We start from the raw sequence: 20776 nt of genomic DNA, 5'->3' as shown, positions 1-20776 counted from the left end.
GGTAGCTTTTATAGTTGGTTGCTGGTACTGTTAGTGCATGCTGTCAGCACTGTAGTCTCAGAAACTATTGTGCCAAGAGTCTTATCTCATAAAAATATTATTATTATAAAGAATAATATTACTAGCAGCAGGGTAGCAGTGGCTCCACCAGTTTTGGCATCAAGGTATGTTCCTGGCACAGTTGTTCTGGTGAGGTGTTAGCCCCTGTGACAAGGTGTTATTGTGAAATGGTGGGTTTATATACCCCATGGCTGAAGACTGCCAAATTCTTTTTTTATAATAGACTCTAAGGACTTGGAACACTCTAATTCCCATTTTGCTAGAAGGAAAGGCACAATAGATTGGTTCCTTTGTTTATTGTATACAATCTGCAAGTGGTAATTCTTGTTCTGGCAGTGCTGAAATAATCTGTCCTTAAAAGCAGGATATTTGAATGGGTTTTGCATTTACTGAGTGACTTTGAAAGTCCTCTGTAGATCTTTCTTGACTACTGCTAAATTAGCAGGGATGCAGTATTCCCAACTCAATCTATTTCCACGTAAATGCAGAACCAATGCCAAACTTTGTCTGAAGAGGATTAAACTTTTAAAGCACTCAATGTCATTAAAAAGAGAGAGGAAAAAAGAGGCAGAAATGTCATGTCCTGTTAGAAACTTTATAGGTCAGAATAATTATATTCTTTTTCAGTCTACTTCCTTCCCCAAGTCTGAGACTAAATTCTTACAAAACCATCAAGCACTACTGTTAACTAAGGTCTGTAATTTCCCACAATTTTCTAGTTACCAGTGTGAGTTTCAGTATTGGTTACTGCTGCTTTTTGGTCTTTTCTTACTTGCCCAGGCTTTGAACATTTATAAACTCTTTAGAGAAATGCTGACCAAGGCATCAGCAGCATTTACCATGGGATCTAAGGAACTGTATCTAACCTGAGGACTCGGACAAGAAATCAGTGAAACACTGCGAACTGATAGTGACATAAGCTTGACATAAATTGTGATGATGTGTTTGCTTTTATTCATGGTCTTTTTCTCTAGCTTTTTAAAATTAATTATTGCAAAATTCTCCTTCTACTGCTACCTTAGAACATGGTCCTAGTTTCAGTGAGTTCTATTTTGCTTTAGCAAGTTTATGTTAGTTTTCTATAGCTATTCACCTGGACCACGTGTTTTGAAACACAGTAAAAATAACCACAGTTAAAAAATAATCTTCGGTCTCTTGACAATAGTTACAGTTTTGGTTTGGGTTTTTTGTTTGTTATGTTTACACCTTTTTATACACACTGCTAAATTAAAAGCAAGATAAGATCTAAGAAAAGCACCTAATATGTGAAGCATGGTAGTGATAGTTCTAATTCACACAAATTACATTTCTGCATTTCACCGGCCCTTGAATGTTGTGTATCTTTCACAGTAACTTTAGTGGAGTTTGTTGTGTAGGAGCAAAGCTGTTAACTGCAGTGTTCATCTGGAGTCTCAGAAAACCTTAAATGGGCTTTTGAGTCTACATTCCAGAATATCACAAAGGTGAGGACCTAGATCTTGTATACTTCAAATACTTTTAAAAGGTATAGTTGAATATAGGAGAAGTTTGATGGACTCAGCACAATAGTTGGTGGTGGTGGTATGCACTGAACTTTCATAACCATTGTTGACTCTTGTACAGTTGAGATAAGACATGAATAATCAACTGGAAATGACTGTGAGACTAATAGATTTTATTATGGGACAATAGAGTGTCACACTATAGGGATTCATGCAAAGATACTTTAAATAGAATTTAATGAAGAGGATAAAATTTTACTGTAGCTTGGAGAGCAGTGTAGCAAACTGAAGTATTACATAATTCTCTAGAGGCTAGTGCCTCTTCTAACCTTTAAAAACAAAGCAAGGAATGGATGTACTCTAAACGTTATCTTACATAATTTTGCTAAATTATTTGGAAAATGTCTTCTAATGACATAGTCAGCACAATTGACTACATCAGAAAACCAAGACAGAAGAGTTTTAGTTAGACATTTCTCTTAATAGAAGTATATTCTCCCTGTGAGACAACTGCTTGGAAAAGAAGTGCTGTGTGTTACCATGTTTCCAAGTTTCGCTTTCAAACTTGAGAGATAATAATAGGCTTTGAAGGAGGTATCTACAATAGCTACTTTAATTTCATTAAAATGTTAAACGTATCTAAAATTAGTTGACTCTCTTCTATTTAGGTAAGTTTCAAGATAATAGATATGGTGAGAACATTATGTTTTATCAGGATGGAATGCTTTGAAATTCCTAGAAGGGGAGCATTATTCAGTTCTTTAAACAGATACGAAGAGCATGTAATGAGTGAGTTTGACCAATGAGTAAATACTAATTTTCTGTGTTATGTGACTTGAGTTTTCAAGAACTTCAGGCCCAGGTCTGAATCGGCAGAGTGAAGTGAATCAACTCATAAGGAGATGGGGAGTGTAGATTTGTGTTTTAAATTTGGTATGGTCTTCTCACCATTACTGCAGCTTATTGAGTCAGTATGAGTTGCGGGAACTCTTTGAATGTGGGCGATGCATTCATCCAACTGTCTGTAAATGATTACATCTTTAGTCTGTATTGTAACTTCATATTGTTGGATAAATAGTGTGGCAAGTGCCATGTTCTCAGCATTCAAAATGGAAACAGTATTTTCCATATCAAGCTTAATATTCTCAAAGAGCTTTTGAAACTCTAGAGTGGGGAAGTTACCAAGTGCATGGTGTTGTAGTGCAATCCCTATTGATAGCATTTGTTTTGATGTTTGTAAGTGATCTGTCGAGCAAACTTTGTCATCTCAGTAATGTGGCAGGACTTCCATCCCCAGAGACAGAAAAACAGGAAAGTGCACTTGTGCCAAAACCAAGATAAAGTATCATATAGCACTATGCACAGATGTGTAAGAGATGTTTTTGTCTGGGCCTGGCATGGCAGGGATTCTGTTTAACCCCTCTTTCATCTGGTCTGGATAAAATCAATACACCAAGTTCTTTTTTTTCCTCACCATTCTTGTTGCATTCGCAATAGCTGATTTTTGCCTACATAAGTGCCTCTGGCCATGACTGCTGTATCTTAGGGGAAAAAAATGGTTTTGTCCAAAAAAAAGATAGTGGAGCAACTTTTGATGTATGCATTTCATTCTACTTTTTGTTCTTTAAGTGTAGATGAGAGAGTAACTTGAACAAAACTACACACATCTTTAAAAAGTGAAATCAAAACTATGTTGTATTAGGATCAGGTAGTTGGAGTCTTGACAGAGTTAAGCAAATTTTTAATTTGCAAAAGAAGGGATAGGTGTGCTTCCATGCTACTGTTTTGGGGTTTGGGTGGTGGTTTGTTTTGTTTTTTTTTTTTTCTTTTAAATATCTGTACAGCTTAATTCTTCCCAGTTCTTTACCTTTACTATACATGAATGTATGTAGATTGTCTGTTAGCTACGTTTTGTCAAGAGGATGCAGTGATTGTAAGGGTGTGGACAGCTTCATCTGGACTTGACGGTTTCCAGCTTAAGACTTAGGTGTAACTTTCAACTGTTACTTTCGGATGAGGTTCTTGCAACCTAAAACATCTGTATAGCTTACAGACTTCAGAAAAGTCTGTTATACTAAAAGTGCAGTTTTCTTTATATCTTCTGTGGGTGCTTGGGTGACTTTGCTGTTCACATTACTGTAGTATGTAGGTGTCCTGGTTTAACCAGGATAGGGTTAAGTTTCCCCAGCAGTGGGGGGGAGCTCTAGCCGGGTTATTCAGATACCATGAGGACGTCACATCCTGGCAGGTCACATTTTCCTGGCGCGGAGCGCGGTGCACTCGTGGTTTTGTACATCGTGCTTCAAACTGCTGTATTTGGTAGCTATTTTGCTCTGTTCATTGCTATCACTATTACTGTTATTGTTGTTGTTGGTTGTGTTGCTATTGCATTGTTGTATTAAACCTTTCCTTATTTCAGTCTTGGGGCTTTGTATTTCACTCCCTTTGTGGGGGAGGGACAGCGGCCGCGTGGTCTCAGACCCCGGCAGGGGCTAAACCACCACAGTAGGATATAATAGAATCATTTAGGTTGAAAAAGACTGTTGAGATCATAGAGTCCAACTGTTAACCTAACACTGCTGAGTCCACCCCTAAGCCATGTCCCTAAGTGCCACATCTACACATCTTTTAGATACCTCCAGGGATGGTGACTCAATATAACTGCTTAGTGAAATAGAGCAAGTAATCCTGTCATTGTTTTTTGGTAGATGGGGAGGCGGGGAATCAAGAAGCATTTAGAAACATCATTCAGGCAGTTTGTGCTCAAATATGGACAAGAATTGAGGTCTTTCCCAGGTTATACGCCCTGTTTCTATCTCGTTATACCAATAGTCCTTAGTATATCTCCTGACTTGCTGGTTGTGGAAGTTCAGTGTTGAAGCCTGTGGTGCTAAAAGGCTGCTAGACATTTCTATTACATTTAAGTGTTGAATCGTTTTCTGGAAACATTTGTGATGATTTTTAGTTTCTTACTTCTTCACACGTGATAAAATTTGGAGTCTGTAGTTCTTCCTGGAAAACATTCTGTACTTTGCAGTTCTACTTTGTTTTTTCATGAGGTTCCTATTTTACCATTCAGAAAATTAATATGTAGTAGAAATGCAAATGATCAATAAAGTTCAGTTTACATATGGGTGCTTATGATTGGCCCTCTGTACTTGTTATTCTTAATTTATCACGTGCCTTTCAAGGCAATTTGCAATGGTCAGTATGGGTAGAGTTCCTTACAATAGAATAAACTGGAAGCATTTTTTTCCCTTGTTATGAATTAATGTGGAATTCCTCACTTAACCACGCTACATACCTGTTATATTACTGTATTGCCAAAGACAGACTTGTCTTCATTTGTGGAGAGATTAAACTGGTATTTATGAGCCATCTTTGAGCAGATGCAGCTTAACTGTACAAGGTAATAGAGACTCCTACTTGACGGAGATTAAACTATTTCAATCAGCTATTTTGATGCCCAGAGCTTCACATCGTGGCACAAATGCTTCTTTGAATCTTGGTAGAAGTATGAATGTATTCCTTCTCATGTGTACACTTTCGTAAGGGTGTATCTCATTTCTGGATAATATTTTCTTTTTTTCCCCTCCCTAAGATATAATTGACCCAGCTATCCTGCGTCCTGGTAGACTAGATAAAACACTGTATGTGGGTTTGCCACCACCTGAAGATCGACTTGCTATTTTAAAGACCATCACCAAAGTGAGTATTTGGAAATAAATCCTTATCTTGAAGCTTGGAGTAATGATTTAAAACAAATTAAATTTTACAGAGAATTGCAGGATCCTGCATGAAATGCTTTCAGATATTACACGAGGTCATAAAAAACCCCATCAGCCACAGCTGGTGTTTTTTGCTCTCAGGCTGCAAGGGGTTGATAAATCTTGAGTAAAGCAAACCTGTTAAACATAGAAGCTGCTGCCTTTGTAGTCAGTTTGAACAGATTTAATTAAAAGATTCCTATCTGTGTGAGTAATGGCCCTAGAAGTGTTTTGTAAGCTTTTTTGGGGGGGGTTCCACACATTCACCAAAATGATTCACAAGCTCCAGCTGTATTTGCTCAACAGTAATTGTGACGTTTAATTGCCTTTAGGATTAAAGGAAGCTTGTGATGATAGAGGTTGTAGGTCAAAGTAAATGTGAAAATGTAAAATACCTGCCTTCATGGGTCCTCCCTCTGGTTAATGGCACATTCTGCCACTTCAGAGATTTGGATTATAGAATTCTATTTGAGTATTTCTCTAAGTACAGTACACCAGTAATCAAGGCCTTAAAAACCCAAAACACACGAAGCATTATGAATCACGCAGATATTTATTACTTGATCCTGTAGATAAGACTGATTGTTAAGAGCAAGTATTCTAGCAGATTTTTTTTTGAGCTGTAAAGGAGTCCAAGTTTTCACTAAAGAGAAAAGATGGCACTGTATTATGAAAAGTGTGGGAAAAGATATTTAGCAAATGTGTAAAAAAGATAATTCAGACTTGCATAACCATAAAGTTGTGGTGTAGGCAATAGTTAATCCCATAGGAGAATTCAGAAAATGAGAACTCATTCATGCATGTTCTTTCATGCCAAAATGGTTGCTGAAAAGTCAGTCTCATTACAAATTCAGGATGTTAGACTTTACTTCATTTGTTCTATGCATTACTCATGGAGGAAAAAAGTAAGTATGCCTCCATTTGCTATTAGCAGTAGATCAGTTTATTGTTTCTAAGTTTTTTATTAAAATAGTTAAAACTTTTTACAACCCTGTTCTTAAAGATGGTTGCCTTTTAAAAGACCTAGAGAGAATTTGAGTGTAACATCCATGAATCGTTTTTCAAACATACTGTAAGAAATTATGTTTTTTATTTTGCCAATTTATTTTTAAAGATAAAGTGTTCTTTAGAAACTGGGCTTATATGATTGTTCTGACTTAAGACAAACAACCTTGTTCTTCTTGAAGAAATGGGTAGTAAGGGTTGATTGCTGGACTGTCTAAACAGAGCAGAAGGATTCTGGTACAGAGTTTACTGGTTTTTAACATAGAGGTGTTGAGTCTTCCTTTCTAATTTTTGCTGAAATATCTTTGGAGATTTGTTACTGTCTCAACTGCTCTCACTGTAACTAGTGGTGTAGGAAAATAGTGCAGCAAAGCTTAGTGAAAGACTTCATGGGAGGAGAAGGTGGTATTAAACAAAAGTGGAAAATTTCTCTCATTCTCTCACATATTTCACTTGCTAACACTCTCACAGCCACATACAGTCACCAAGATGCGTGTATCCAAGTGTTAGGGCCAGGATCACTTGTGTGCAGCACCGAGGATAAAGAACGCTCTGTTGAGTCCTCACTTCATGTCTTGGTTTCCTCTTGACTGGTGATGACAAACTGGTTGTTAGAGAGAACTATTTTCTAGATTACCTTAAAGAATCAATACAGTTCAGAATTGTGCTTACTTCAGCTGCCATAAATGCTGGGCAAGGTTGCTGAAAAGTGTCTTTGCTCACTCCTGGGAATCTTTGTGGCTACAGTCTATCTTCCTGTTGGGGTAACACCAAGAGGAGTGGCACATCTGATGTGGTAACCTCATCATTATCCTGTTATCAGAGCATATTTGTCTTCTGCTGACAAACCATCTTTGCTGTGGCCTTATCTGATTAAGAGCCTTCTTGTGATACAAGCATCACATTGCATGGTGTTTACCAGCTTGGTTCCTGTGGATCCTGTCCTTGGTTATCAGGGCATGTTATTTTTGGAATGCCAGATACTTCTGTGCATACTTAATTCATAGTAGTCTTAATATTTGGTTACAAATTTTTGTAGTGAATGAGGTGTTAAGTCTTTAATGGATTTTTTTTTTCCTCAGCTCTTAGGAAGCCAGCAGAAATGAGATACAAAACACTCTCTGAATGAGTCTTTTCCTTGTGTGTTTCCATGTTCATTCCATGAGGAGGCTGGTGCTGTTCTCACTTTACTACTTCTACATTCACCAGAGTTCTTGTAAAGCTAGTCAAAGATTTGTATTTCTAGTGTTAAGAACAAGAAATAGATTGTTATTTTCTTTAAAAATGTATAGGAGTTATCTGCAAGAAGAACATGAAATATGGAGAGAGGAAAATATGTTAAATTAATTGAAATACCTTATTTTTGTCAGACTTCATCCATGCATTCTAGGTGAGGAAGCTTGAAAAATCTGTGTAAAGGAACACTTGCTTAAATATGTGCTTAGGGCTAAATAAAACAAAATGGTTGGTGCAAATGTGAGTGACTTCTGGGTGATGGTACGCGTTCCCAGAAGTCCCTGAGGAATATATGCACAAGATGTGGAAACAGAATCGTTGCTGAGGGAAAACATGGATGCTTACAAAGGCCAGCATGAGGAGGAGAAAAGGGAGTTGGCAGGGGAATAGGTTGTAAGGAAGACAGCTTAAACGTAGATTGAAGCTTTGTTGTGAAAGAGTTTTATTTCAGTTAACTTGTACAAATCAGTCATTTTCAAATTGCATATTAATTATGCAAGAGAAGCATGTCTTCACATGTTTAAGTCACTAGTGTACTTACATTCCTACAAGCTGTATCAAGCTTCTCTGGTGCACATACTGCTGAGCTTGTCTCCAGAGTAGGCAGATCATCCCACTCAAAAAATGCCCAACATATGTTGCTACTCAAAGCAATAGGTAAAAAACATTTCTTTGTAGCAGAGAAGGTGTCTCTCTGGCTTGCGCTTTTGTGCAACAATTACTAAAGTATCCCATGAAATGGTAGGAGGCTTCCATGTTTCCAAATTAACGTCTCTTTCAAGATGTTTCAAAGTCATGCTGTTCCTTTGTCTTTTTGTTGCTTTGGGGTTTTTTTTCCCCTGCTTTCTAACTGGATTCTACCAAAGATTCATTCAGGATTGTTCCCTTACTTTGCCTAGCTCTTGATTATTCTACCACCTGTTAAGTATTCGAGGGTTTTAACTTGCCAGTTACTGCACTCTTTTTTTTTTTTTTTTTTCTCTTGAAGGTATTGTAGGTATGTGGTATACTAGTTCACCTGAAGAAGTGCATTTCTGTCAAATGAGTTTCTGACAGAAATATATGAATTGTACCAAAAAGTGTCCTTTCATGTCTAAACGCAGGTATTGTTTGATACTGTAGACATCTAGAGTCTCTGTACTACCATGATACTACTTTACTGTCATCTAAGGGTAATAGGGAGATCTCTATGCTTACAGCATTTGAAAATTTTGTTGGCTAGTTTCAAACGTAACTTATAACGTTGTTCAATATTTTTTGCTGCTGGAGATGCAAAAATAATCCCAGAAGTGGTTTCTTTTGTCATCTTTGTGGAGGAAGCAGTAATAATATGGAATAGTGTCAAAAAGTCTACAGTATATGTAAGCTTTTATGAAATCAAGAATGGAAAACTTCGAAGTTTGAAAATGTATGTGTAGAACATAAAAGGTATCCAATTAATTCAGTATTTAAAGGTGATAAGACTACATCTACATGCTTATTGCTTAGCTATTTGATTTCAACACATAGTAAAACCAGAGGAGGTTCAGCTAAACAATGCTGTTGATGTAACCAGCTATTTAAGGCATGTCCACATATGGAACAGTGTCAGTGTTACATTGCCCTGTGACAGGCTGGCCATCATTTTGTTAGAGAAAATCTGATCTGTTGGTGGGAGGTTAAAATTTATTTCATAATTAAATGTTTTTGAGGCTGATTGTCCTTGTTGGTTTGAGATTAAAAATGTTAATATTTGTGGATATTTCAGGGAATTTGTCAGACCCCTGTATAATTCGTTATTGATGAAACTTAATCACTTTGGGGATGGAGTGTGTAAAAAACAAACAAAAAAAAACAACAAAAAAAACCCAAAAAAAACAAAAAAAAACACCACCACTTTTTTTTTTTTTAATCTTCCTCTTTTTATTATCTTAACTCCTTTAGGATGGCACCCGGCCTCCGCTAGATATTGATGTAAGGCTTGAAGAAATTGCTTACAGTCAACATTGTGATTGTTATACGTGAGTACCTTCTGGTTTTGACTTTAATATTTAATGGGCAGTGCCAACTGTCTTCTGATGCATGATAATGTGTCTTATGTTGTTGTTATTAAGAGGTTCTCTTAACTTTCAGGGTTTGTAAGCCTTTTCCCTTACTCTATTTTTCTTTCTTTCACTTGTGCTTTTTCCCAGGGAGTTGGTAGGAATATATGGATGCTAAAGTCTCTTTCATCTGGAATAGTCCTCTTCATGTTGTAAAGACAGATCAGTAGAGGCCTCTTGGTTTTGCTTGGGTTTGTTTTATAGTTCTTGCATAATCTGAGGATAAAAGAGACCTCTCTAAGTTGTGGACCCATATACAATGATGATGAAAGCAAATCGGTTAAACAACCATAACCAACTTGTTCTGTCACACAGTTGAAAGCAATGTGTTTGACAAAGTAATGAGGGCCTATTTCAACTTGTACTTTGGGAATACCAAGGTGTGTTTTTTAAGAAAGCAAGATAGCCATCTGAGAATAATTTGCAATTGCGTTCTACAAAACTTTAAGCAGCTTTAATCTATTAAATGATTTATTAATAGTTAATGATTTTCTGGAGTTCACGAAAGATAAAGTTTATGACATGCTGCCTGTCACAATATTGCTTTTGAATCTTAGAAATGGAGGCTTTCACCAGTAATGATTTTTAGTTTTGTCATTGTTTCACACTTAGAAAGATAAGTACTTTTTCTTTCTCTCTGCCCCTTTCATTCACTGTCTTTTTCTTGGGGGGTGTTTGGGTTTTGGTTTTTGGTGGGTTGTTTTTTGTTATGTGTTTGTTTATATTTTGGATTTTGTTGGCTCTGTTTTTTTGTTTGTGGGGTGTGGGGTTTTTTTTGGTTGGTTTTTATTTTTAAATACAGCAGCATTCCTAGCACTCCCAGATGAAGCATGGGGAGTTAATTGTGAAAATTATCTTTAGTTCAATGACTTGTACCAGTTTGAAGGCTTGTGAAAAGTTCAACAGCTGGAAACAAATATTTAGAAAGACTGATCTGACCATGTTTTGTGGATACTGTCCTTTTAAGAGCGTGTTAACTTGACTGTTGATGTAGCTTTGAGCAAGCCAACTCCCTTTTGTAATAACGGGTGATTCCATTTGAATCTTTCATAAGACTGATACAGAAAAAATGTATCATGTTCCCACCAAGTGGCACAATATTAATGAATCCTGGCATTTTTAAGGATGCTGGGTGGGTTTTTTGCCTCTTCCCTTGCTTATTTATTTGATCTTAATCTGTGGCTAAAACCTGGAGGACGTCACTCCATAATGAAGGTTGCAGCACTCAGTAGTCCTCAGACCTCTTTCCAGTGTTCTTAAGATGAACCCTTATGACAGGACAACTAGTCTCTTCCCATCATTTGTAGTGTCTTGCCTTTCTGTATGCTATCAGCAAAAGACAAGAGAAATTTATCTTAAGATAACTTATTCTGTTTATAGAGGGGCAGACCTTTCTGCTCTAGTGCGTGAGGCTTCAGTTTGTGCCTTGAGACAGGAAATGGCCCTGCAGAATACTCAAAACAAGAAAGGTAAGAAAGCTTTACAAAAGTCTTAACAGTGAGAAGATAAATGGAATATAAAGTATTGAAGGTAGTTCAAGACAAGCATAAAGGTGTACATGCTGTACATAAATGGTTGATCACTTCTGTGCCAAACAAAAATTAAGTCAGATTTGTTTCAAGAACGCATAAGCATCTTTGAAGTAGATGTAGGGGAGAGTACAGAAAAAAATGGTTATCCTGGAGTTTCAGTATAATTTTTCTAAAAGAATTGAACCGGGTACGTTAAAGAAAAGTTTCGGCTAAATGGTAGCATAAACTGACAATTTATATACTAGACTGAATATGTCTTTGCCAAATTTCCCCATTGCTATCAAAGACTAGTTATACTGACTTATTTGCAAATTTGAGTACAGTTGTAACTGCACACATACTGATCACGTAACTTTTGCACACAATTGTATTGTGTAACTGAATACATGCATCTAGTAGTAATGGTGCTAGGAAAATCTGAGTGCCGTTTTTGATCTTAGATGTTTAGCTCATCAGTAGCTCTTGCCAGGACTTTAACAGGGAGTTATAAATTGTTTCCATGTCTCTATGCACTTTTGTTTTAAGTTGTATTTTCCTGTTTTTTAAATTACTATTTTTCTGTGCAGATAGGAAAATGTAATTGGAAATTGAAACTCTTTTATATAAAATGTATGTGTATCTAGATTTTTTCCCCAGTAATTTTGTTTGCTATTTTACCCTTAAGTCAAAACACAAAGCTAAAATGGAATTGTGACTTTTCAGATTATGTCCTTGAAAAATATATTAGGCTTTCATTATGCCTCTTATTTCTGAGAGCCACGCTGGAATTTTAATGGCTTTGAGTCATTCTTTTTGATCTTGTATATATCCAGTCTCATCTGGCTTTTAACAACAGTAGGTTAATAGAGCAGAATGTTTGTATTTCTTGTTTTGAGGGAACTAGCATGTTCATTTAGAGGGGGGGGGAAGAAAATAAAAAACTATAAGAACCTTCACTATTGTATGACATGGTTAGCCGTTTTGCTTGCTGTAGATGAAAAAAGCTCTTGATTTGAGGTGGAAATTTCTGAATTTATCCTGTTCATTTTTATAATTACCCAGAATACATCAGGCTTTATTCAAAGATGTTCATCACTTGAATTCAGCCGTCAGGATTGCAGCATGAGCACTTACTGTATGGATGTGTTGGCAGCCAGCAGGTCCATAATATATGCATTGCTTCATCTGCATGTTTATAGCCGCTGCTTATTTGGGATGTCTTTGGGTTTGGTTTTCCAAGATGTCAGCCCTGGCTGGTATGAAATTGTGTAAGGCAATTTCTGATTTGAGACCTCGTTCATTTATATTTTCAAAAGGGTAGCGTATGTACACAGACTGGAGAATTTTTTCCTTCAGTGTTACCACAAGACACACACAACTGGTTCCCCTCCCTGCTTTGTACATGACTGTAGATGGGTGCTGTGTATCCTCATCAGTCAGTACTTTGGAACCACCTGGCTGAAATGAGTGCTGCTCCTTTCTATTCTGTAGAAACTCTTGCAGCTTCATTGTTATACCTGATATTTTCCCTCTGGAATAAATCCAGGGGTGTGGTTATTTTAACACTCAGCTGTGGTTTGCTTGAAGGGACTTTTTTATAGGGAAATGGAAAGGTATCCATTTTGTGGTATTTCTTATAAGAATCCAACTTGAATAGTCCTAGGAGAGGTAATCATGTTAGTCACTGCAGTGTGGGAGTTGCCAGACATTGCAATTTGTCTGGAGGAGTGGGAGGAATCCCAACAAAGACTGGGCAGATTTTCAGTTTTATGATGTCCCCCTGGAGTTCCTCATCATTGGCCCAGCATTTGACTGATCAGAAGGGTTCAGGAGTTTCCATTTCTGGCTCCCTTTTCCAAACCACTGATGAAGATGTTGCATAAAACTGGTATTGGTGCTGAAATCAGAGTGGGACCCTACTGCTGCCTGTTCCCTATCCTGAAAAGTGACCGTTAAGCCTTACAGTTTATTTCATGTGCTTTAATCAGCTTTCTGTCCACCAAAGGATCTTTCCTACAATTCTTTGGAGTTTACCAGTCCTCTGGTGACTGTAACAACAAGTTGCATGACTTGGCCAGCAATTCTGCACCTTCATAGACAATTTCCTTCAGAACCTTTGGGTGAACACCATCTGGTCCTGGTGACTTACTGTTAACATTCTAACTGTAATATTTCCTGTATACTTCAAGTAGATCTAGTTACAAAGAATATATAGGGTATGAGAATCCCTTTCAGCTGCAAAGACAAATGCAGATAACTTATTGACCTTCTAAAATATGACTTTATCCCCGAGTGTCCCTTTTTGTATATTACATTTTTTTTTAAGATAGCCAGTGACCCCACATCACCTGCATGGTCTGTAAATCTGATCTTCTTAAGCAAAGAGATTGAGACTTCTTGTTACGGCAGTTAAGAACGAGTATGGTTTAACAAGTGAGATTTAATTAAACTTTCACATTAAAAGAAAAGGGAACCAGCTATCCTTCCCTCATCTATGTAAATAGGAAAAAAACAGTTTCGTATTTGGTGTTTTAAGTACTTAGTCTTATTGTAAGAAGATTATACCTGTTGATATACTTCATTATTTTATCGTTAATTTATCAATATAAATTGTTTTAAATAATGAAACATTCATTCAGACTAAATTGTTTTGTCATCAGAAATCAAGGCAAACACTTAAGTATTCTTTGGCTTAAGGTGCAAGGGATAGAGGGATTAAGATCTTGCCTAAGATCGTAGACAGGAGGCTATATAGGAGTTCAGGTGTCCATAACACTACTGAATTAGATCTCATCCAACTGACTAGCACATGCAGTTAGTTAGGTTTCATGAAATTGCCTTGAAATACAGGCAAAAATCACTTGATTGTCACTTGCCTGCAATTTTAGTCATTTATTATGGTTTGCTCTTTAAGGAGAAATCAAGATTTCCCGTAAACACTTTGAAGAAGCTTTTAGGAAAGTGAAATCTTCAGTATCTAAAAAGGTAAGATAAGCTTCAAGTATGTAAGACTTGTTGTTTCCCTGGAGATTATACTCTTCTTATACTGGAGACTGGTGGGAATAGTTAAGGTTACAGCATACTTGCATGTATTTCAAACCTACATTACGTGTTTCTGCATTAAACAAACCTGGTGGTTTTTACAAGGTCAGAAATCAAAGTCTCCCTTTTCAGCTGTAGATGACACATTGCTGGTAGATGGATTACCGTGCTATCAAGGTTATCTTTTAGTTGGCACCTTGGACTTCTCATTGACACTCCCAGAGTGTTACTGACCTGGCCCAAACCTCTTCTGTATGTGGAATTTTCAGTTAAAAGTCCTTTAGAGTGCATCACACCTTGCCACCACTTTTTTTTCCCCCTAGATGAATGTAACACCCAAAGATGCTCAACCACTTCTGTTAATGTGCAAAAAGCATCATTTTAAAATACGACATAAAACGCATTTTATCATCTTAGTTATTTCTTATGACTCCTTTCATTATTTACATTTGTCAAGGAAGTTTGTTTTAAAGGTTTCCTTATGACCTGTTCTTTTTAATGACTGAAAGGAAAGCTGTTCAATCATCTTAATTACTGTAATTGAGAAGTTAATATATATATGTAGGAATTGTTATTGCTGCAGAGTTTTGGGTGTAGGTGTCTCTGTGCCAAGAGTATATTGCAGCCAAAATACATTAATATATTCACTTTGAACACAGCCAGAGAGAAGTTAACTAGTTAACCATTTCCTTTCATTATTATTGTATGTTGGCAGTCAGTGACCTTTTTCTAAAATTTAGAAGTGATCTTTGGCTCTAAGACCCTTTAAAGATGGTGTTGGTGGTTGTTTTCTTCCCCTTTGCTAATTACTGAGCAAACTGTTCAGAAGCAACAGCCACAAACACTTAAAACCTCTCCTCTAACATAGCAATCACTAGTATTAGGACATACTTGTGGTTCTTAAGAATTAACCAGGATGTAATTCTGCATCTCAAAGCTTAAACATCATGTCTCAGAGCCCTATATTTCAGTTATATCCACCTGAGGAGTTTTCAGTTAAGTATTGTGAAGTATTTTTTGGAGTACAAGATACTCATCTCCCACTTCCAGATGCTACTCTCTATCTACTAGACGTATTCAATCTGACAAACTCTCTACAAACCTTTCTATGAATACTAGAAAATAAAAAGCTGCATCTCACTGATTTAGTGCTTCTAATTCTTCTTTTCCCTCCCATACACATCTCTGAGTTCAATTAACTTGCTTTTGGTTTAATTTGTTGTCTTGAGACAAACCAAAGTAAGTTGTTCGTAAAGCTATGAAGCCAGTTATTTCAGTAGAAGTTAACATCTCTAAGTATTCTGTTCCTTTTGTGTCATTTTGTGTGACTAGTGAAAAGGATTAAGGAACAGATAGTTAAGTAAGTTAAACTAGTAAAAGATCTTGTCTTTTGAACTAGACAGGGGAGTAAAGAGTCAGTTCAGCAGCTCCCTTGGTAAAGAGGGCACTTATCTTGTTAGTGAAGCTGCACTCTGAACCTAGCATGGCACTATTCAGTGTAAGAACTCTGCCAGAGGCTTTTGTTAATTACAGATCACTGGTGACCATCACTGGAGAACCTCATTTATGAGCCAGGGTAGTGGGGTTTTGCCTCATTTAGGTTTTTGTTTGTAAATGTTTTAAAATAGAGCTAATGGCTCGTAGAGCTGGTTTGGTTTACTTCATATGTATTATTTAACAAAGTCACTTTTAAACATTGCATGATATTTTACCATTGTCTGAAGTATTTTTTCCTCTTATCTTGGCACTGTTAGGATCAAATAATGTATGAAGAACTGCGCCAGTCACTGTGCAGGTGATACATTTGGACAATTCCCAAGAGAGACTTGTTCTACATTGGTGGAGAATTTGTTATACCTGTGCCTGATTTCAAGCGACAGGTTGGAAGGAAGTCGTACTAAACCTCTGAACTTTTTCAACTGTACCTGAAAAAAGGTTGTCATAACATACTGCTCTAAACCAGCTTTAACTATTTCCAGAATAAAAGATGCAATACACACTTCCTGCTCATCACCATTTACATTTTAAAAATGAATGTTTTTAGTGCTAAAGAGCTAATAATCATTCTGATAGATTTGGTGCCTTTAATCAGAAGTCCCTCAGAGGCAGAGAGGCTAACCCTTCAAAGTGCTTACATTGCTCAAACAGCTGTTTTCAACCATAAAAGAAAATAGCTATGTTTTCAAGAACGAGGACTCTGGAAGAATTACTGGGAGAAGAGCTGTGAAAGTAGACTGGGAAAGTGCTGCACTGTATGTTACCATACTATTACTCATGCCTTTCCCAAATAGTGACACATTATGATTGTGCCAGCACAGGTTCTCAGAGCTTCTAACACCTTCCCTTCACCTTATCAAAAGAAACTCTCCACAGATGGCAAGCTGTCTAAGAGAGAGTAAAGTTTGGAAATCTGAGAAGTGCTGTGATACTATGATTTGACAGCCATCCAAGAAACATTTGAAACAGTATGAGTTATCTAAGAAGCTGCTTCTTAATTATTTTTAAGTAGACAAAAGTGCAACAACAAAAAATCCTGTTAAGTTCAAATCCATAACTCAAGTGTTTTGATATCCTCAGGAAAGGAAGATGTTACTGTTTTAAGGAAAATGGTACTGTTTTAAGAAACAGGCCAAGAGCCTCAAATGACTATTTTTTTTTTTTTTTTTAAATACAAGAAATTCTATCTTGGAAAGAGAGTCATAACTTTCAGCATCAGCAAACTGGGATGTATCTGAGTGAAATGTGATAAGAGTGACTGATTTCTGAAACTTACAAGCCTTCAAGGATTTTTTTACCACTGTCAGTCTATAAGGTTCTTTAATCATTAATCTCAGTTCCTATCTTTGATCAGTCTTATTCTTCCTAAAAGCAAGGAAACCATCAGTCAAGGATCAGAAAAGGAAATGGATGATTTCTGCTAGCAAGTTTCATAGAAGGTCTTGAGTTTGGTGTTATCAATCTTTAAAAATTATTTAAGGTCATGAAATTTCCATGTAAAAAACAGTAAAATAGTTTTTTGTAAGCAACACTTATTCTGTAAGCATCTCACCTACTTCAGTGTTTAAGGGAGGAGATTGTTTAATCTCCCACTCAAATAATAATTAAACAAGTTGTTATGCATTGCTAGATGTGACTGACCAACCTGATCTAACTTTATAACTGACCTTGACTCCAGAGGTGATAGTGCCTTACATCTTAGATTCTTCTCTGGATTGCCATTTTTCCCAAAGGTAAATGTGGAAGGCTATTACAAATAGCTGGTCACTACAGACTTGTGTTTAAAAATACTGACACTCATGGCAGCTTTAAACTGTGATTTTTGGACAATATGGTATGATATTCCCCGAGACTCAGTGACTCAAGTTGTTGCCCATGTGAGTAAACAAATGAAATCTCTGCACATCATGTGTCTGCTTGTAATTGTAAATCAGGCTTGGAGCTTCAGGAATTACTGTGATTCCCAGAAATCCAAGATGAAGGATCATCATTTTATCTCAGAGTATTAGTATACATCGGTTAAGTCACTAATGTTAATGTAAAATCACGTGCAGAGCTATACAAGAACTACTTATGTTACATAAACTGTTTTAGTGTGCTAAATCTAAAACTTTACAGTTTTTTTTACCACCTTAAATAAAAGTTTTTTGCTTTATAGGAAGCTACACCTGTGAGAAAGTAAGCTGTGAACTCTTAATACAATAATACACTCAATTTGCTTGAGTGAGAGGTAACCAATGAAAAAAAGAATCAATCAGGAACCCCAGGAAAACAGTATAGGATACCTCAAATATAAGTTTTGAAACTGTCACCCATTCTACCTTTAGATATGGTAATTCTAAAGGCCATCACTCTTTTTACCTACCTGTGGCATCTGTCATCTTTTCTTGGAAAAAAGATGTGGCAAGCAAGCCACTCTTTACGGTTGAAAATAACCCCATGAATGATTTCTCCTTGAGGGATATATAGAGGAAGGTCCTGCTACCATACTTAAGGATAGCTTATGAAGGAGTAAAGTCCTCAAGCCCTGGCATACTCACCTAAATCTTCTCCTCCTCCTCCTCTCTTATGATGGTATTATTCCTCTGTATACATGGAACAGGAAACCAAGGTAGGACTTGCAAGGCAAGACTAAGGAGGAAATACTATTCAAGTAATAGTAACAACAGTATTATTATTTGCATAGTAATAACAATATAGTCTTGTCAGGAGTTTGAACACAAAACATGTTTAATATACAAGGTGTCTGATGATCGTTCTTCTTAATATGTGATAGTGGAAGGGGAAGTGGGGTACAGGAGGGTTTGAATTTACAAGAAAATCTGAAGTTGAAAGGCAGAAAAAGCCAGATCAGTCAAGTGTCCATAACCTGTTTGCTCACCTTGTCTGGGCTACTTGTGTGTCAAGGAGCAGACAAGGGTAGGCAACTGAACTCTGATTGCTTACAGAAGAAAGTGCTGCACCCACACTGCTACTTTTTCTTGTGGGAAATTCTGCTTAGGCTCTAGTACTTATCACTGAAAAAACTTGGTAAGAAATACAATGCAGGATCCCTTGTACTTGTACACAGAAAATGGGAATTGCTTTAAGGAACAAGCCTTGTCATGCAATACAGAGACCACTACTTTGTTCTGCATGTGCACCTACCGCTCCTCCTAGCAGACATGCCTTAAAGGTTTTCCCTCTAGTCATCTTGTTTCTGTTGTGATAAGATGAAGAAATCGTTCATCATGCCCTTCTTTTCTCCCTTTTCCTGAGGCTAGCCACATATCTACATCACAAGAATGATTCTGTCCCAGAGCATATTAGATGCTAACTTAAGCGTGGATGGGGCAGAGGCAGTGCAGGGAACTGTCAGCAATTAAAAAAAAAAAAAAAAAAAAAAAAGCTGTCTTCACTCTGCCCCCACTAAAGTTTTGTATAGCACTGCAGGATTGGTCATGAAATAAGAGGATTTGATCAAGAAGAACTAATTGTGCACAGAGTTGCAGGTTGCTAAAGGCATTTTCTACATGATTTAGATGCACCCATTTGTCAGGTTGTTTTCCAAGGACCTTGCAGAAGCAATCTTAGCAGACCCAGAAGTGGCTCCTGTGCTTTGCAACATGCAAGCTAAAACAGCAGAACTTGCTTTGCCTTAAATCTTTAGAGACTCTTTGAAATCAGAGGAGTACACGTTCCAAAAGCTACATCTTAGACCACTTATCATGCAGGATCACCACCTGAAAGCAACTTTTCTCCTCCTGTTTGTCCAACAGGATGAGTATGGCAGCCTGCTATCTAGAGCGTTGGCATTATTGGTTGTTGAACCTCATCGTTAAGTAAGGAAGGAACAGCTTTTAAGTTCTACTGTGGCATGCCAGTTCAGCTGATAGAAGAACGCATGCCAAGGAGGCCGGTGTGAATCACTGAGCTCATTATCTAAGTGTCCACTTATTCTCTATTTCTCTACATCTGTAGACTAAGTACGTGTTATGTGCTTGCTGGCTACGTTTAAAGGCTGAACCAGCAGAATTGAGACACAGAACCAAAAGTCTTAACTACTTTTCAACTGACCTGTGGTTCCAGGTAGGAAGTCTTGCCCTGGATCTGAAAGCATGGAGCTCTGTAGCCAGAAACATGCACCCATTTAACACATGTTAATTGGCCACTGTAGTGGAGCAGACAGGTTCAACAGCAAAACAAGAATGCTAGAGGCAAGAGTTGTTTTGAAAGAGAAATATACCCACACCTGTCCTGTGTATTATGCATGCCTAGTATGATCAGATTCCAGGATGCATTATTTATTCTACTTAAGCAGCTTCAGAATAATTTAGAGCATACTGTAAGTTGCTCTGAAAGCTCTGAAGGGGATTCAGAGCTCTGCACAATTTAACTGCAGCTAAAATACCTGGATGACACATTTAACACAGCTGACCCAAAGTCAGCTGTGTTTTGACAGTTAAACTCCTGGCTAATTTCACATAAAGGAAAGGTTTGCCAAACAGACAAACTAGTAAGATGCTTTAGTTACACAGAAGGAACAAACCCTAACAAGCATGTAGAAAGGACAAAGTTAACTCATTCCATCTGAATAGATTTATAAAAAGTTATAATTAGGTTAACTGTCAAGGTTCTTAATGCCCATTAGGTTTAATTTGTTCTTTACTGGTTAGTTAAAGCTCCCTCCAACTTCCAGATAAAATATTTCAGGAATTATAGTAACCTGTTTCTGCCAGATACTTTAATAGCATTAAAAACAATTTAATTCCTTAAAAACAATAACTAGATGGTTTATATGTACTTAAAAAAAATGTTAATGTTTCTTATTTCTGTGCCGTGCCTTTGGACTAAAGACCACATTATGACTGGAGAAAACTATTTATTTAGAATATTCAAACAAGTCGTCCAGCTGGTCTTAATTCCTTTTACCAGAAATGCTTCCATAACTGTTTTTTAGAGATGAAACTGCTGCAATATAGGTTAACTTTCAGATGATCCGCTTCTACTGAAGTTAGATGCCAAGGCCTCATGTATTACACAGGAATTCTCTGCCTAAAAATGGTAGTTACCAATGCTTGCAAGAATCAGACCATGGTTTAGATCCAAACTTGTCT

General features: G+C 37.1%; 1 protein-coding gene across 4 annotated transcripts in view; it reads left to right on the top strand.

The window, feature by feature from the left end:
- Positions 1-16182, top strand: part of NVL (nuclear VCP like) — a 41133-nt gene extending 24951 nt beyond the window's left edge. Inside the window, exons 19-23 of one of the 4 annotated variants that reach the window (XM_074863819.1) lie at positions 5143-5249; positions 9473-9549; positions 11011-11099; positions 14056-14126; positions 15938-16182. In XM_074863819.1, coding sequence (XP_074719920.1) covers positions 5143-5249; positions 9473-9549; positions 11011-11099; positions 14056-14126; positions 15938-15982 — 389 coding nt within the window. In that variant the 3' untranslated portion in view covers positions 15983-16182. Of the gene's footprint in view, positions 1-5142; positions 5250-7395; positions 7532-8537; positions 8653-9472; positions 9550-11010; positions 11101-14055; positions 14127-15937 lie in introns of those variants that run through there. The other 3 variants (XR_012628276.1, XM_074863821.1, XM_074863820.1) reach the window with 3 other exon arrangements.
- Positions 16183-20776: the final 4594 nt, after the last annotated feature.

This window comes from Strix uralensis, chromosome 3 (genome assembly GCF_047716275.1).
Source record: "Strix uralensis isolate ZFMK-TIS-50842 chromosome 3, bStrUra1, whole genome shotgun sequence".
Classification (NCBI taxonomy): domain Eukaryota; kingdom Metazoa; phylum Chordata; class Aves; order Strigiformes; family Strigidae; genus Strix; species Strix uralensis.
This window is presented reverse-complemented; position numbering and strand designations above follow the sequence as displayed.